This window comes from Gymnoscopelus microlampas (genome assembly GCF_963454915.1).
Source record: "Gymnoscopelus microlampas genome assembly, chromosome: 2".
NCBI lineage: Eukaryota > Metazoa > Chordata > Actinopteri > Myctophiformes > Myctophidae > Gymnoscopelus > Gymnoscopelus microlampas.
In genome coordinates, this window is record NC_139939.1 from 50369415 (window position 1) to 50386914 (window position 17500).

Genomic DNA, 17500 nt, shown 5'->3' on the forward strand with positions numbered 1-17500 from the left:
TGCAAGTGTGTGTGTGTGTGTGTGTGTGTGTGTGTGTGTGTGTGTGTGTGTGTGTGTGTGTGTGTGTGTGTGTGTGTGTGTGTGTGTGTGTGTGTGTGTGCGTGTGTGTGCGTGTGTACGCATATCTTATCTCTTGAGAAAGAATGTTTGCATCTGTCCTGAAGTGTCAATGACGTGTTCATGGATTAAAGCTAAATTAAATCTCACAACTGAAAATGTCCCAATGTGCGATTGGTGAAACAGTGTGAAAGGATCCCCCACACACACACACACACACACACACACACACACACACACACGACAAACACAACATGTAAAATTAGGATGCTTTAGTAATGTTGTTCCTGCTGTTCTACATACTTACGACCATGTGAAGAAATCACAGATTCAGGCTTTAACCTTTGCATTTACATGAAATATCCGAGACGATTAAGATATCATGGAAGATGCTTCTGAAGATAGTTTGGCCACTTCAAACGCTCCAATCTTAAAATGACCGAAAATAGCCTTTCTACAAGTTCTCAATGCGTCGCAGACGCATTGAGAGCTTGTAGATCGGCTATTTTTGCAGCGCAACATGCTCCCATAGAAGACATGCTGGCTTCCATGGAATCCAAATGACTGAAATCAGTCTTGGCGACTGAGAACTTTAATCCATGCGTGTTGATGGGATCAGTGGCAACAAAACTTACTCTCCTCACTCTCTCTAACGAGGAAAACACACCTGCACACTAACACAGAAAGCAACACGCATATCTGAGTCCACTCTCCTCTGTGACTATACAGCAATATTGTTTCTTCAAACAAAAAAACAAAAAAAAAATGGCTCTACGGTGTGATAATCCTCACAGTAAATACAAAAACATTGCCAAAAAGAGGCTGATGAATGAATGCCAAACATCATCTGTAATTATCACATTAGCATAGTGTAATCTCACACATTACCATGAGACTCACCGTGACGGCTTTTCTTTCCCTCCCACACCATTATTCAGGCAACAAATTAATTGGACAGAATCGCTGTTTTTGACTGACGTGCTGAATGCATGTTTGGTCCCAACATGTGCATTGTGCTCATGCTTATGGTTATAGTAATGTGCACATTACATGCATACGCCTTTGAACATACCATCCCTGTCGGGCAGAAAACGCATAGCTCCATATTTCGACTTTATATGTTTTTCCGTAAATTAATGCCCTAGTACAGGGGTTTTCAACCAGTGGTCCGGGGACCACCAGTGGTCCTTGAGGAGGTTTCAGGGGGTCCCCAGCCAAATGAATAGTTAGCAACCAAATTGAGCCTTGTGTGTCTGTAACTCTGAGAGTGTACAAATGGAACCAAATGGACACGTTAGGGTCCATTTGGTTCCATTTGTACACTCTCAGAGTTAAAAGAACACTGATGATGGTGATACAGTGTAGATTGGGACCCCCAAGAAATCAAAATGGTTGAGTCCCTGGCATATCTTTTCAAATGGGGGTCCCTGGGCTAATATGTGTCAATTTGGGGGTCCTTGATGCGAAAAAGGTTGAAAACCACTGCCCTAGTACAAGTGGCACTTGTAGATCTGCTATCTTTGCAGATTTTTTTTAAGTGAAAGTGTTTTTTATAAATATTGATCCAATGAAAATATGACTAATTAATAACTAGCAATAACAGCAAGCACAATTTGTTGCAAGCAATGCTAAAAAAAAAAAGTCAGATGGGTCATTTCCATTGTGATCCTAATTATTTGGAACACAGGTTATTTTTTTTTCCATTTTCTGAAAAGTAACGGTTATGGACATAATGAGGTGTCCAACTGGCAGTGACGATATGCATTACCTGAACTCTATGGGCAACACTCATTAATTTTTCTGAGCAGAAGAACCGTAATTATGTTACTTAGCCACTTTCAACCTTGCATCCCCATGTTAAGCATGTCATTATCTGCGACACTTTAATGTTTTTCTTTTTTTATGTACTAAAATGTTCTACTTTTACATGAGTCATACCATGAGGAATAAAATAGGGCATTAATTCGTGAAAAACAAGAGAGATGAAATATGGAGATACCAGGTTTCTGCCCGACAGCAACGGCATTCTGCTGCCACATATATGAATAATTCATTAGTGAAAAAGGTAGCAGCTTTAATGAGTGCTTATGGGAGACGCCGTCTCCAGGGGCCTCCTGGGTTTACACACAACCTCTGGGACCTTTGACCAATCACCGACCCACTACATTCACTCCCTCTAACTCCTAACCCCGACCTTAACCCTTTAAGACCGGGAACGCATCCGTGTCATTTTAGGTTTCTTTGGCTATTCAAAAATAGCAGATCTACAAGCTCATAACACGACTTGTAGATCTGCTATTTTTTGGGGGGGGGAAAAGGCATGAAAATGTGTGCAAATCTTTGAAAATATGTATAATTTTTAACTCAAATCTTTGCTTCAGGGGGGTCCCTGGAACAAAACATTTTCAGATGGGGGTCCGCGGCCAAATACATATAATTTTGGGGGTAGCAACATACGTTTTTTCAAAAACCAACCGTTAGGATTTAGAAGACATTTGTAGAATCCCCCCAGAAACAAAGATTTGAGTTAAAAATGTTCGCTTTAAAAATATATATTCAAAGATTGTCACAAATGTTCACGATTTTTCAAAAATAGCAGATATACAAGCTCATAGCGCGGCACTCGGTGCCGCGCTATGAGCTTGTATATCTGCTATTTTTGAATAGCCAAAGAAATCTAAAAACAACACAGATAATTTCCCGGTCTCAACGGGTTAACCTGAGCCCACAAGTTACGCGTCACATACAGTTAGATCGGCTATATAATAGAGAGATTTGGTGTAAAGGAAGGGGGAAAAAAAGGAGGGGATCAAGTATAGATCCCTGGGAAAACCCAGTCAATTAGGTATATATAGGGTTTAAGTGGGTAAGCCTCACACTAAACCCCAAGTACTAACCCTATAAGGGGCGGCCATAGCTGAGTGGTTAGTGAGCACGCCTAGGGAGCCAGAGGCCCTGGTTGCCCCAGGTTCGATTCCAGGCCAGGCCAGCATATGTGTCGATGAAATGAAATTTGTCCCTGAGCAAGACTCTTAACCCCTAATTGCTCACAGGTGCTCATTGGAAACAAGACCGCAAGGACTTTCATGAACGACCTGTTAAAAGGAATTATCCTTATCCTTTACCCTGAAACAGCCTCTTGAAAAGTGATGACCTGCAAAATGGCGCCGCTTTCCAGGATTTCCCATTATGAGGACTTTTGGTCCTCATAAACTACACAAGTGTGCGCGTGCACACAGCAGTAGATCCTAGCCTTAAGTGCTACTGTGATTTTGAAACTTTTGCCTACCTCTGCATGAAGCCCATAACGTGTGTACAGACACACACAGATTCACATACACACACACACACACACACGAACAGACCTGCACCCACCCCCACCCACCCACCCACCCACCCACCCACCCACCCACCCACCCACACACACACACACACACACACACACACACACACACACACACACACACACACACACACACACACACACACACACACACACACACACACACACACACCTCTTTCCGCTCCACAGCCTAATGCATGGAGCATCTTTGCTGACTGTGTGAAGGAAGTGATGAGATATTTATTTAGAAGGAGGCAGGTGGTCCTCTACACAGAGCACTCAGACTCAGACGTCCACAGGGCTGAGTGGCTGAATGACTGAATAGAGGATGGAGGCATCATGGCTGTTGTTGTGCTGGAGAAGAGGCCAGAAATCACCTCCTCACCTCCCTTTCTCTTTCTTTATTCAATCCGGGAACGCATCTCGTCGTGTCATTTTAGGTTTGTTTGGCTATTGAAAAATAGCAGATCTACAAGCTCGTAGCGTGCGCTACGAGCTTGTAGATCTGCTATTTATGATTTTTTTTGCAAATCTTTGAATATATATGTGTATGTTTTTAAAAGCGAACATTTAAACTCAAACCTTTGCTTCTGGGGGGTCCAAGGAACAAAATATTTTGAGATGGGGGTCCACGGGCCAAACACATATCATTTTGGGGGTCCTTGACATGAAAATGTTTGTGGACCACTGACATAAAAAAGTTTTTCATACAAACTGTTAGGATTTAGAAGATATTTGTAGAATCCCCAGAAGCAAAGATTTGAGTAAAACATAGTTTCTTTAAAAAAATACATATAGTCAAAGATTTGCACACATTTTCCAAAAAAATCACAAAATAGCAGATCTACAAGCTCATAGCGCGGCACTTGGCACCGCACTATATATCTGCAATTTTTTGAATAACCAAAGAAATCCAGGTTCCAGGTCTTCATGGGTTAACCCCTTCACCTCTGTTCCTAATGTTATGGTCCCTGTTGACATCAAGCTTAAGGTCACTGTTTGCATGTACAGTACTGTGTGTGTGTGTGTGTGTGTGTGTGTGTGTGTGTGTGTGTGTGTGTGTGTGTGTGTGTGTGTGTGTGTGTGTGTGTGTGTGTGTGTGTGTGTGCAAAACGTGATTAGACTGAGCACATTTTTTGTGTATGTGACCATGTGCTTAGCCCCCAAAGGGGGAGAGAGAGAGAGAGAGAGAGAGAGAGAGAGAGAGAGAGAGAGAGAGAGAGAGAGAGAGAGGGGAGAGAGAGAGAGAGAGAGAGAGAGAGAGGGGAGAGAGAGACTGGAGGTGGGGAACTCCTCACTTGGAATTTCTCCCGCATGTTTAATACGTTTGAAGTTCCTTTCTCACCCTCCAGTCCCGTGTTTGTCTCTTACCCCTCCTCCTCCTCCTCCTCCATCAATGCTGACTTCCTGTGCAAGTCGGCAGGAGAGAGAACCAAAGATTTCTGCTTATACACGTTACGCAACGTGGCCCGCATTTACAGTGCGTTGGGGATTGCCCTGCGGATTTGGAATACCAAACTCAAAGCTCTGTTATTATTCAGCCCCTTAACATGGTTTAGGAGCACACCATGTTATAGTGTGTGTGTGTGTGCATAACAAAACAGCACAAAACAATTAGAATAGGTCAATCTAGTGCAGGGTTTCCAAACTTTTTCTATACCACGACCCAATATTATGAGGGTCTTATTTTTTTGGTTGCCAATGCGCGACCCCAACGGCGCCTTCCCGCGACCCCACTTTGGGTCACGACCCATAGTTTGAGAACCGCTGATCTAGTGCATATCTGGTTACTAGGTTAGGGTAGAAAGGTTTTAACACATTGCCTGCCAAGGACGCAGATATGCGTTCTATTCTAAAATTATGGGTTTTTTTGAAAATTCCACAAGGGGCGCTCTAACACAGCTTAGTAATGATCCCTCGTCACTCAGAGAAGCAGTAGACGGATGTGACGTCATTCAAAAAAAAAACGGACTTCCGTCCGTCCCAACTATAGGATTTTTAGAAAAACACTTCTAACTCAGTTTCTTTTTTTTGTGATGAAAACCACCCATTTTCAACAGGCCATAGCCCCAAAATGGCCGATCGCGGTTGGAATGTTATCGTTCCCAGTGGAGACACGGATCCCTCCCCCAACCCACGGAGACGTTTTTTTTGGAGTGGTGCCGAAGGCAACCACTCCTATACGTGGCTTTGTCTGTGTGTCCGTATGTAAGTATGTATGTATGTATGTATGTCTGTATGTCCGTGTGTCCACCAAGCTAACATTGGTCAAGCATCACGTGACACGTGACAATATGTTGAAAGGGTGTGCTTTGATTGGCTAGCGAGACGCATGACGCAATAGAGCCCTATAAATAGGTGTGTCACTTTGAAACATTGTCTACATGTTTCAAAGTGACATCAGTGCCATCAGCCAAGCTAACATTGGACATGTTAGCTTGGCTGATTGAACATGTTAGCCAAGCTAAGCAAGGCACCACTCACTTCACACAGGGTGTGATTTTTTGGGCGGTGTAGCCGCCCCTATAAGTGGGTTTGGGACACCTCATTGGTACTGTGATTGGCTCATAATAGCACACCCCTCTACATTAGTACACCCCTAGCTGTACTGTGATTGGCTGACTCTATTCAGGACTGTGATTGGCTAGCACTTAAAATAAAACACTTTTTTTTAAGTGAGCTTCCATCACTGTGATGACCACTGTGATGACCACACCGCCCACTTCTTTTTATATATATATATATATATATATATATATATATATATATATATATATATATATATATATATATATATGTAGAATTCTTTTGTGTGTGTGAAAATAGCAGATAATATACAAGCTCACGTGTGGCGATGCAATGCGTTGTGAGTTTGTAGCCGATGTATATACTGTAGGGTTCAAGTGGTGAAATACATTTTGATGCTATATTAACACATTTTGCCTCAGGACCCCCCTGTGTGTGTGATCATGCGCAGCCTAGTCGCTTCTGTTGCGGAGGCTCTCACCTCAAATGGTTTGTTTTGATACGTCGCCATAGTTACCCGCTAAGTTTGAGTGAATCCTGGTTATCACGGCTATTGCCGTTAGTGGGTCCACATCACAGACTCTATATTTGGGTATGATTGACCACCCAGAACCCCTTATATGGAGATGACTGTCACATCTAAGTCTGACATCATGGACTTTTTATTTGGCTGACCTTGGGAATCCATATATGAACATGGACGACGCATCATTCAAAACAAATCTGCGAGACAAATCAGAGATATACCAGCAAGCTGGTATACATTACTGAGTCATATCTTGTTCTATCATTGTTTCAAATCACAAAACAAAATCTAAACCTATCTCCACATTAATATTCAAAAACCTTGTAACTCCACTTGAGCTGTATGTGGGTAAAGTGATGATAGTATAAGGACACATTCAAGTATCTGACGATGTATTAAGTCACTAGCCCTGTGAGCCCCGTCATAGGATGATTCCTGGGCTCAGATCTACGCTGGTTCATACGCTACCTTCATGAATGAGGACCACTGTCTGTCTGCTGTGTAGAGCCTGTCTGTCTGCTGTGTAGAGCCTGTCTGTCTGCTGTGTAGAGCCTGTCTGTCTGCTGTGTAGAGCCTGTCTGTCTGGGGTTGCTATGATGATCAATTTACCATATTAGGGACATCAACAGGTGTCGACTTCCTTGATTGGCCAGCCCAACCCATCAGCGGATTGGTCAAACTTTGCATGACACTTGTGCCAATGAACCAATATAAGTGGTAGAGCACACATTAGGACTCCATTCTGTTACACAACAAGACTTGAAGAATCTAATTTGTTCCCTGGAGGAGCTGTTGTGAGAAATGTTCTACTGGACGCTGCATCTGAACAGAGGACCAGTGTTAGATGGTCAGGCTGCTTCTGTTGCCGTGGGAGACAAAGTCTACTCATTTGGAGGGTACCGTAACAATGATCAGATTGATGTTCACATCTTCAACACAGTGGCTTTACGCTGGAGGAAGTTGATCCCAGTGACAACTGGAAGAGAAGAATTTCACCTTGAGGTTCCATCCAATCGCCGCAGCCACACAGCTGTGCTGATAGAAGATATGATCTACATCTGGGGGGGTTACAAATATGACACAGGGAAAAACTGCAACGTGCTTTATGCATTTGATGTCGACGCCCACAGATGGTTCAAGCCCAAGGTTTCTGGAACTGTTCCAGAGGAGAGGAAATACCACTCAGCCTGTGTCTTGGGGAAGGTCATGTTTATCCATGGAGGAGGATCCAATAGGACTGGCTACTATGACAACATGCACGTCATGTTTATCCATGGAGGAGGATCCAATAGGACTGGCTACTATGACAACATGCACGTCATGTTTATCCATGGAGGAGGATCCAATAGGACTTGCTACTATGACAACGTGTACAAGTTGGACACCATCACAATGGTCTGGTCTTTAATTAACACCAGAGGCACTCCACCTCCTGCTTCATCACATCACTCTGCCACCATCATCGGGACAAAGATGTTTGTATTTGGGGGCGGAGCCTCCTCCTGCAACAACAACATCAGAGTGTTTGACACAGAGACCAACTGCTGGCTGAACACACCTTCTGCACAGCTTCTTCCAGGAAGACGCTTTGGTCATTCAGCCTTTACCTACAATGGAGAGCTGTACATATTTGGTGGAAGAAATAGTAATCATACTACCCTCAGTGATCTGTGGAGATTCAATCCAGAGACCTTCTCCTGGAAGAGGGTTGAGCCCAAAGGGCAAAGACCGTGTGGGATGTATCTGATGTGCTGTTGCATTGTGGGAGATCGTATCATCCTCTTTGGAGGATACAACAGACCTTATGACCTGTACATGTTAGACTTAAGTCCTAGTCTGAAGACAGTATGCAAACTAGCAGTTATTCAGTACGATCTGGACCAATCAGAACTCCCACACAACATCAGGTGGGAACTGGAAGCCATGACTAACAACAGCAACACATAAATAATATGAATAAGACGGGGTCCAATAAGGGGCGTGGCCTCATGTGGATGTCAGACTTCATGTGACCAATCTGTGACGCCAGTCAACTATGACATAATGACTCCATATATGGGCAAGGTTTCAGCCCAATCTGACTGCCTTAGACTTCCATTATAACATTGAAGTTAAAAACAATAATTAAAATAATTCCAGAATAAAAAAAATAAACCAGACCCATTTTTATCTGGTTTCCAGGCTATAAAGTCACCTTACCAACTTTGATGAGGCATTGTGTTGCTCATTTCCTGAAAAGTTAATATTTTGGACAGCTGGTTTCTGCCCGACAACAGAGATACATATATAATAATGGGTTTACCATATATGGACATACAGCACTAATCTGTTATCCAATCAGTATTTACAACACACCCTGGGTTTACCATATATGGACATACAGCACCACTCTATAAATATTCAATCAGCATTTACAACATGCCCTTAGGTTTTACCATATTTTTAAAGCGAACATTTTTAACTCAAATCTTTGCTTCTGGGGGGTCCCTGGAACAACATATTTTGAGATGGGGTCCACGGCCAAATACATATCATTCTGGGGGTCCTTGACATGAAAAAAAACTTTGAAAACCACTGATATTATAGCAACATTTTTTTTCACGATTTAAAAAAAAAATAGCTACAATCTCATTGCGTGGCACTCCAGGGGCGTCAGTTGGGTATGGCAAGGCGCCATACCTTGGCTCCAGAAAAATCATGAATCATGAATAGTAGCCTAATGCAGGGTGTAAGACCATTGTGTTATAGGTATAATGCATAGTTTTCTATGCATTTCGGGGGTTTGACCCCCAAACATTTGCGCCCATGATAGGTGTCCCTTATTTTCATCTCTGGGAGTTGGCAACCCTAACCACGCCTTCGCTTTTGCTGAACTGACGCCACTGCGGCACTCAGTGCCGTGCTATGAACTTGTATATCGGCTATTTTAGGGGCGGTGTAGCCGCCCCCTATAAGTGAGTTTTGGACACCGACCAAAACATTTGTGTACCCCCTAACCCTTCCATTGTTAATGCAAATCGATACTTTTTTCATATCAGCCAATCACATTACAGCTAGTGTCATCACCACTAACTGTAATGTGATTGGCTGACTTTGCAAATTCAGGACTGTGATTGGCTAGCGATACACATGACACATGTGAAGCCCTATGAATAGCAGTATGGACTTTAAAAAAAGTCATTTATCCTTTTTTTAAAGTGAGTCATGTTGTGATGACCACACACCGCCCACTTCACACTGGGTGTGATTTTTTAACACAACGTGGCTTCCACGTGTTTCAAAGAGTGTCTATTAAAGGTAATTAGGCTGGCATGGGGATAAAAAACAATGTTAATATCTTGGCGGGTAATGTGTTAAAGTGGTTTTGATTTTAGCAGACCAGTATCACAGAAAATGCAATCTAACACCGTTTCATCTGCTAAGCTTTGTTGTTTTTTGGGCTTGTAGCTGGGCTTGACTGCACTTGAAGCCTTTTGGAGGTAATACTGGCTAATTCATTAGTTATGGCTAGTAAGATGACAACAGCAGCGTTTGCAGTTGCACAATGTCGTTGTTTCTGTACGTTTCTGATCGTACACCGACATATAGGAATTTCGCTACTAATTAATATACGTTTTATCCTCTAGGCTAGGTTAGCTTTATAGCCGGGCTAGACTGCAATTAAAGCAGATTGAAGGTTGGTTGCAGCGACGTTGGGTAGCTACAGTAACACACTTGTCTTCACCTAGAGGCCATGAGGGGTTAACCCCTGGTGGCCAATTACACCCTGTGAATGCCAACAAGGAGGAGTGAAGAGCGTTGAGCCCTGGCACCTGCTCTATTCACTGCAAACAGCTGGCAAAAAAGAAGAAAAAAAGTATATATATTCATCTTCACGTTTAGCACAGACTAGATACGATCCTTTTAACCCATTAAAGTAATACTAGGTAACGTTTTCAGTAAAACTAAAGTTAAATTGTATATCTTTTGTGAGTGGCAAATGTTTCACAACACCCACTCCAAGAATTTCACCCCCGAAAGCCTTTTATTTATATATTTTCTATTGAACGCCGTCGAGCATGACGTTCCCTCGAAAATGACGTAATCTGGCCGGAAATGGAAGCGGAAATCTACGGGGTTCCTGTTTGGCCAGGAACTACCGCGCTAATAACAAAAGGAAACTCACGCTGATTTTAAGAGATTGTATGATTTGAAGAACGAAAAAAAACAGAAAAAGAAAACACAGCTCACGGTAACTAAAGCTCCACTGGCTAAGAGAAACGATCCACAGATCGTATAAAACAATTAAAAGAACGCTTTTTGAAACACTTCCGTCTTCCGGTGAAAACGAATGGAATTCTGGGTAACAGAGGATAAACGAACGGCCTGCAGTGACGGTAATGACCAGCAGAGGCTGCTAAAAGTCGTTTTTTGGAAATTTGCACAGAACAACTTTAAGACCCCAGGCCGATTATAAAATGTGAAAACTGTTTTCGGAAAAGAACTTTTCTATATCAGTGGTGCTCAAACTTTTTCTTGTCAAGGACCCCAAAATTATATGTATTTGGCCACGGACACCCATCTCAAAATAATTTGTTCCAGGGACCCCCCAGAAGCAATTATTTGAGTTAAAAATGATCACTTAAAAAATATATATAAATTCAATGATTTGCAAAAAAAAATCAAAATCTTTCAAAAATAGCTGATCTACAAGCTCATAGCGCGGCACGAAGTGACGCGCTATGAGCTTGTAGATCTGCTGTTTTTGAATAGCCAAAGAAATCTAAAATGACACAGATGCTTTCCCGGTTTTAATGGGTTTTAACTGACAAAACTTCATGATGTCACTTGTTGTGAAAGTGAATTCAACTCCTACCCAGTATTTCTCACCCACTCTCCAGTTTCTCTCCTCCAGATGCCCCCACCATGTTTTTCCTTCCATCTGCTTGTTGACAGTTTTAAAATGTTGACTGATGGGCCGCAGGGGCTTCCATTACTGTTCTCCTCTGCCTCTCCCTTGCACCGTGACCCCCCCAGCTAAGTCAAAACATAGGAGGGCAGAAAAGGCAGCGTGCCAAGCGATGCTGAGCCCTTCATGGCGATGAGTGAGTGTTTACTACATTCAAGAGCGACTCAGCTAATTAGATGTCACCACGTCAGAGCACACACTCACAGCATGAATTCTCCCATTCTCTCTTCTTTTTTTTTTCATCCCACGATTTTGCAACCCTTTTTCACACAGTGCCAATTGTCTAAGTGATCCTGGGCGCTACACTCCCCCCACACGCCAGCCTAGGGAGCCCAGAGCTGAGCTCATGCCTCCTTCAGTGCATGAGAGCCAACTGACCTTCTTATCACCTGACAGGGGGGGAGTTTCCCCCGGTAGCGCGTGGAAGGAACACGTTATTCCAAACCAGTTCCTTTCCCCTCCATCAGGCGCCCCGGCTGTCATGGGGGAGGCGGTATAGCGACCAGGCTCTATGCACAGCAGCCATATTGGAAAGAAATTGGGCCCCTTCCTTGCTTCCTTCACAGGTGTTACCAATGACACTAGTGTAGCACAGTGGTTCTCAAACTTTTTAATTTCAAGGACCCCCATAACTCTGAGAGTGTACAAATGGAACCAAATGGACCCTCCCAGGTCCATTTGGTTCCATTTGTACACTCTCAGAGTTACACCCTCTCAAGGAACCATGAGGGTCCCTGGACCACACTTTGAGACCCACTAGTATTTCTAGTGAGCAAACATGCACAATATCAGCACCCTGACTCTGTTTGACCAGAATGGAACAGAGCCTTCATTAGTATCATTAGTAACACCTGTGAAGGAAGTAAGAAGAGGCCCAATTTTTCTCCAAAATGGCCGCTGTGCATAGAGCCTATTAACTACCCTTGGAGACACGGGGAGAACACAAACTCCACACAGAGTAGGCCCTTTCACCAACCCCACCTAGGGTATGGGCGCTGATGACGCGGAGGAGAGAACACGCCCCCCAGCGCCCACAGCGTCCCCGGCAGGAATCGAACCCAGGACCTTCTAGCTGTGAGGCGAAAGCGCTACCGACTGCGCCACCGTGCCCCCATTCACCCCTGCTCTAATCGGATGCTGTATGCCAGTGGTTCTCAAACTTTTTCATGTCAAGGACCCCCAAATTGACACTTATTAGCCCGCGGACCCCCATTTCAAAAGATATGCCAGGGACCCCCATAAGAGAAGATTTTTACAGCTCTAGCAGTGATTCTCAACCATTTTAATTTCAAGGACCCCCAGTTTGACAAGCATTAGGGCTACAGACCCCCATTTAATGGCATTTCTAACACTTGGACCGCAATTTATATTGTAAAATCTATGTCAATTTAACTCTGAGAGTGTACAAATGGAACCAAATGGACCCGTTAGGGTCCATTTGGTTCCATTTGTACACTCTCCCCCCTGGAACTCCCTCAAGGACCTCAAGGACCCCTGGGGGTCCCCGGACCCCACTTTGAGAACCAATGCTGTATGCTGCGTTACTGTTCGCCGCCTCCATCCCCCGTTAACATAGAGTATACCTTTTTTTTCCCTTAACCCCACCCCACACACACACACACACACACACACACACACACACACACACACACTCCCAGCCCAAAGGAACAAGCAGCAGATCAATGGGGGGTGGGGGGGGGGGGGGGGGGGTAGAAGATGGAGGGGAATCCATTAAAACCCCAAACCATTATCATTAATTCATTCACAGCCAAGGCAAGGGCTTCCCCCTCCTCTCCCTTCAAACATGCACCGTTTCAACCCGAGCATCAGCAAATCTTCACACCCTGACAGAACTTCAGTTTTGCCGGGTCAGCTGTGTGTGTGTGTGTGTGTGTGTGTGTGTGTGTGTGTGTGTGTGTGTGCGTGTGTGTGTGTGTGTGTGTGTGTGTGTGCGTGTGTGTGCGTGTGCGTGTGTGCGTGTGTGTTCTGCTGCCAAGCCCACCCACCTCCAGCTCTTGCTCTCTCTGCAGGGCAAACTGTTTGAAGGACTTGACGATGATGCCCGCGTTCGAGCAGTCGTACACGAAGATGGAAGGGCTGCCCATCCACGTCTGTAGGTCATAGATGGACAGAGGGATATACTGCGTGTAGTTCTGGAGGAAAGAAAGCGAGGGAACACAGGGGAAGAAAGACAAGAGAAAGTTAAAAGTGGGTACACAGGAGAGTTTAGAAAAGACCCCATGAACGAAAAACCACAGTTGTTCCCACACTATCGATCATTCCGCACCGATAGCACTAGCCTGTAGTATCGGTGCCAGGACTTCATCGATCTCCCGGTCAACCATTCTGAGCTACACCGATGAGGCAGGGCCGCTTTTATAGGTTTCATTATTTTAACCCATTAAGGCCTGAGGTTCCCATTTTACAAATGCCTTCTCAATCCTAACAGTTTAAAAATAAAGCTTATGTTACTATATCAGTGGTTCTCAAACTTTGTCACGTCAAGGACCCCAAAATGTATATGTATTTGGCTGTGGACCCCCCATCTAAAAATATGTTGTTCCAGGGACCCCCCAGAAGCAAAGATTTGAGTTACAAATGTTCGCTTTAAAATATATATATATTCAAAGATTTGCAAGATTTTTCAAAAATAGCACAGAGTGCCGCGCTATTTTTAGCTCAAATCTAAAAATGACACAGATGCGTTCCCGGTCTTAATGGGTTAAGAAATCAAGAGGAAGAAAAACAAGGAAATAAAGTAAAGACACAAACAAAACGAGGCAGACCAGAGGCCAACAGCCAGCTCCAGACAGCAGCCAGTGTATCATCGATGAGGATGTATTTACTTATGGCACGGTGCAGTTTGGCACTTTTAGGATGCTACTCTCATCTGTCATGATGGCATAATGGAATGTGGCCTGTCCTGTCCGTCCACCACTTAGGTCCCAAACAAGACATCTTAAATACTAAAAAGGTCTGGATTGCCATGACATTTCATGTGCACCTTCAGGCTAACTGTAGAACAAACAAAATACTGATGACATCGGTATTGAAGCTAGGGTTGTCCGATATTGGCTTTTTTACCGATAACCGATATACCGATATTGTCCAACTCTTAATTACCGATACCGATATCAACCGATACCGATATATGCGGGGATTATTGTGATTAGGGTAAGCTCAAATTTCATATCACACACACCATATACAGTAAGAACTCCTGTAACTTATTTAAAAAGCAAAAAAAAAAAAAAAAAAAAAAAAAAAATTTTTTTTTTTTCAAAAACCGATACCGATATTTTCCCGATATCAATTTTTATGCTAATATCGGCCGATAATATCGGGAGGCCGATAATATCGGACATCCCTAATTGAAGCCATGGCCTTTTCCTCTAAAGTCTAGCACAGGGGTCTTCAACAGGGGGTCCGTGACCCCTAGGGGGTCCTCAAGAGTTACTACAGGGGGGCCGCCAAATCTTTGTGATTTTTTTTTTTACATTAACCACTTCAACCAAGCATCCCTATTCTGAGGAGAACTTTAGCCGAAAATAGCAGATCTACAAGCGCACAACGCCTCGCAGGGCGAGGCGTTGTGCGCTTGTAGATCTGCTATTTTTGACTAAAGAGGTTTGGTGTAGGGGAAAAAAAAGAGCAGACCAAGTACAGAGTGGGTCAAGTTCACTTAGTATGGACGGTTCATGCGGTTAAACGTCTGAAAACGCACATGAACATGAATCCAACACACTGATGACATGTCTGTCAAACAAAGTCTATGAAGCTATCTATGAAATCTATCAAAAGATTATATTCTATACAATATATAATGGGGGTCCCTGGTTTATCTATCTCACAGCAAAGGGGTCCTTGGCCTGAAAACGTTGAAGACCCTTGGTCTAGCACCTTCCTCAGGGAACAAGACAAATTCTGTCAAACAATAATTATAAGTTTTCCCTTTTTTTCCACCATAGTTAGAGCATGGGGTTCTAAGGATGTCAGGCAGGGTCAGTCAGTTCAAACCGCTTTTAGTCTGTCTGGGTATAAGGAGCAGCACTGTTAGGCTTTTTTACTATTAGCATCAAACGAGCTACGTTTCTATTTTTTACTATTATCATCAAACGAGCTACGTTTCTATAGCGTAGTGCTGCTAAAGTCGCTAGTGCCAAGACACGCTGGTTTGAACTGTGAGCTGTGAGCTGACTTCAAACAAGGTTTTCATGTTTGGCTGTACGTTTCATGGAGACTCTGTAATGAAGTGGTGCTCAACTGGTAAATTGGGTGCCATCTTGCCATTTTCTTTGATGAAATCAAGATTTGAATCAAGTCTTAGACACAAAAACATTCGATGAAATAAATTCAAATCTGTATGATCACATTTGTCACATATACAAATATATACAGCGTTTAGATTAATGATATTCTCATTAATCTAAGCTGCTGCTTTGGCAATCAGCTTTTATAGATTTGTGTAACACCTCTGTGTGCGATTTCCAAGAAATGCATGAATAGGTGTGGAGTAGAACTTTGTGTTGCAGTATTAGCAATGTATTCGTTTATGTTTCTCCACTCAGTTATTCAGGTTTTTTCCTCACATCTTCCACCCGTCTATACCAGGGGTCTTCAACAGGGGGTCCGGGACCCCTAGGGGGTCCTCAGAGTTACTACAGGGGGTCCGCCAAATCTATGTGAACATTTTCTCTCTTTTTGTGTTTTTTACACTAACCACTTGAACCCTGAGCATTCCCTATTCTGGGGGGAACATTCACCAAAAATAGCAGATCTACAAGCTGACAACGCGTTGCGCTGCGACACGTTGTCAGCTTGTAGATCTGCTATTTTTGGTGAAGAAGTTTGGTGTAGAGGAAAGAAAAAAAACACCAAGTACAGAGCCAAATGTCAGGTTTACTAAGTATTGAGGGTTTATAAGTGGTTAAATGTCTGGAAAACACACATCATGAATCCAAAATATAAAAAAGTGTGTAAATAAACCAAATAAACAAAGAAAAACATACACAACACTGATGATAGTGCTGTCAAACAAGTCTATGAAAAGGTTGAAATCTGCAACACAATTTTATACTATGTAGTTGGGGGGGTCCCTGCTTCATCTCTCTCTCAGCTAAGGTGGTCCTTGCCTGAAAAACGTTGAAAACCCCTGGTCTATACTGTAGGCATTATTACCAGTGGCGTGCACAGACATTTTGAGGGGCAGGTCCTCAAGTAAATTATCCTTTTGTTTACTTGGTCTGCTCTTTTTTCCCTCTACACCTATACCTCTTTTCCAAAAATAGCAGATCTACAAGCCCACAACGCCTCGCGCTGCTTGTAGATCTGCTATTTTTGGCTAAAGTTCTCCTCAGAAAAGGGATGCTAGGTTTCGAGTGGTTATGGTAAAAAGAAAAATCATATCACATAAAGATTTGGCAGACCCCCTGTAGTAACTCTGAGGACCCCCTAGGGGTCCCGGACCCCCTGTTGAAGACCCCTGCTGTAAACTGGAAAAAAAACAACTTTTTTTCTTCTTTTTTTCAAAAGGGCACTTCTGGTCAAGAGGGCACAGGGCAGGTGCTCTAGCACCACCTAGAGTCTATCTGTGCACGTCCCTGCTTATTACCTTATTAAAGACCCAGATCTCTCCGTTGACAGTGGGCCGGGGCACCCCGTGGCCGTTGTAGTGGAAGAGGACGCGCTCTTCCTTGGCGTTGCGTCTGAGCGACGTGCACAGCTTCTTCACCTCGTCCACCGTGGGGTCCAGACTCTGCTTGTAACGCGCCTGACCAAGGAAAAGACAAAAAGAGAGACAGAGAGCATGTTATAGGCAAGACTGTTACATTTTACATTTCACCACCTTTGACCATATTGAGGCCTACATATCCATGTTTAACCCATTAAAGCCGGTGAACGCATCCGTGTCATTTTAGATTTCTTTGGCTATTCAAAAAGAGCAGATATAGAAGCTCATAGTGCGGCTCATAGTGCCACGCTATGAGCTTGTAGATCTAGACCAGTGGTTCTCAACCTTTTCAGACCGTGACCAAAATAATCATATTTGAACTGGGGACCCTCCAAAATAATCATATTTCATATTTGAACTGGGGACCCC

At 43.5% G+C, this 17500-nt stretch overlaps 1 protein-coding gene across 2 annotated transcripts in view; it reads right to left on the bottom strand.

Moving 5' to 3' along the window:
* The window catches only part of rptor (regulatory associated protein of MTOR, complex 1), a 256743-nt gene that overhangs the window by 148026 nt on the left and 91217 nt on the right, over positions 1-17500 (bottom strand). For both annotated transcript variants that reach the window (XM_084044061.1, XM_084044060.1), the window contains exons 5-6: positions 17012-17170; positions 13407-13553 (exon numbers count right to left, since the gene is read on the bottom strand). In XM_084044061.1, coding sequence (XP_083900187.1) covers positions 13407-13553; positions 17012-17170 — 306 coding nt within the window. The remainder of the gene's footprint in view (positions 1-13406; positions 13554-17011; positions 17171-17500) is intronic.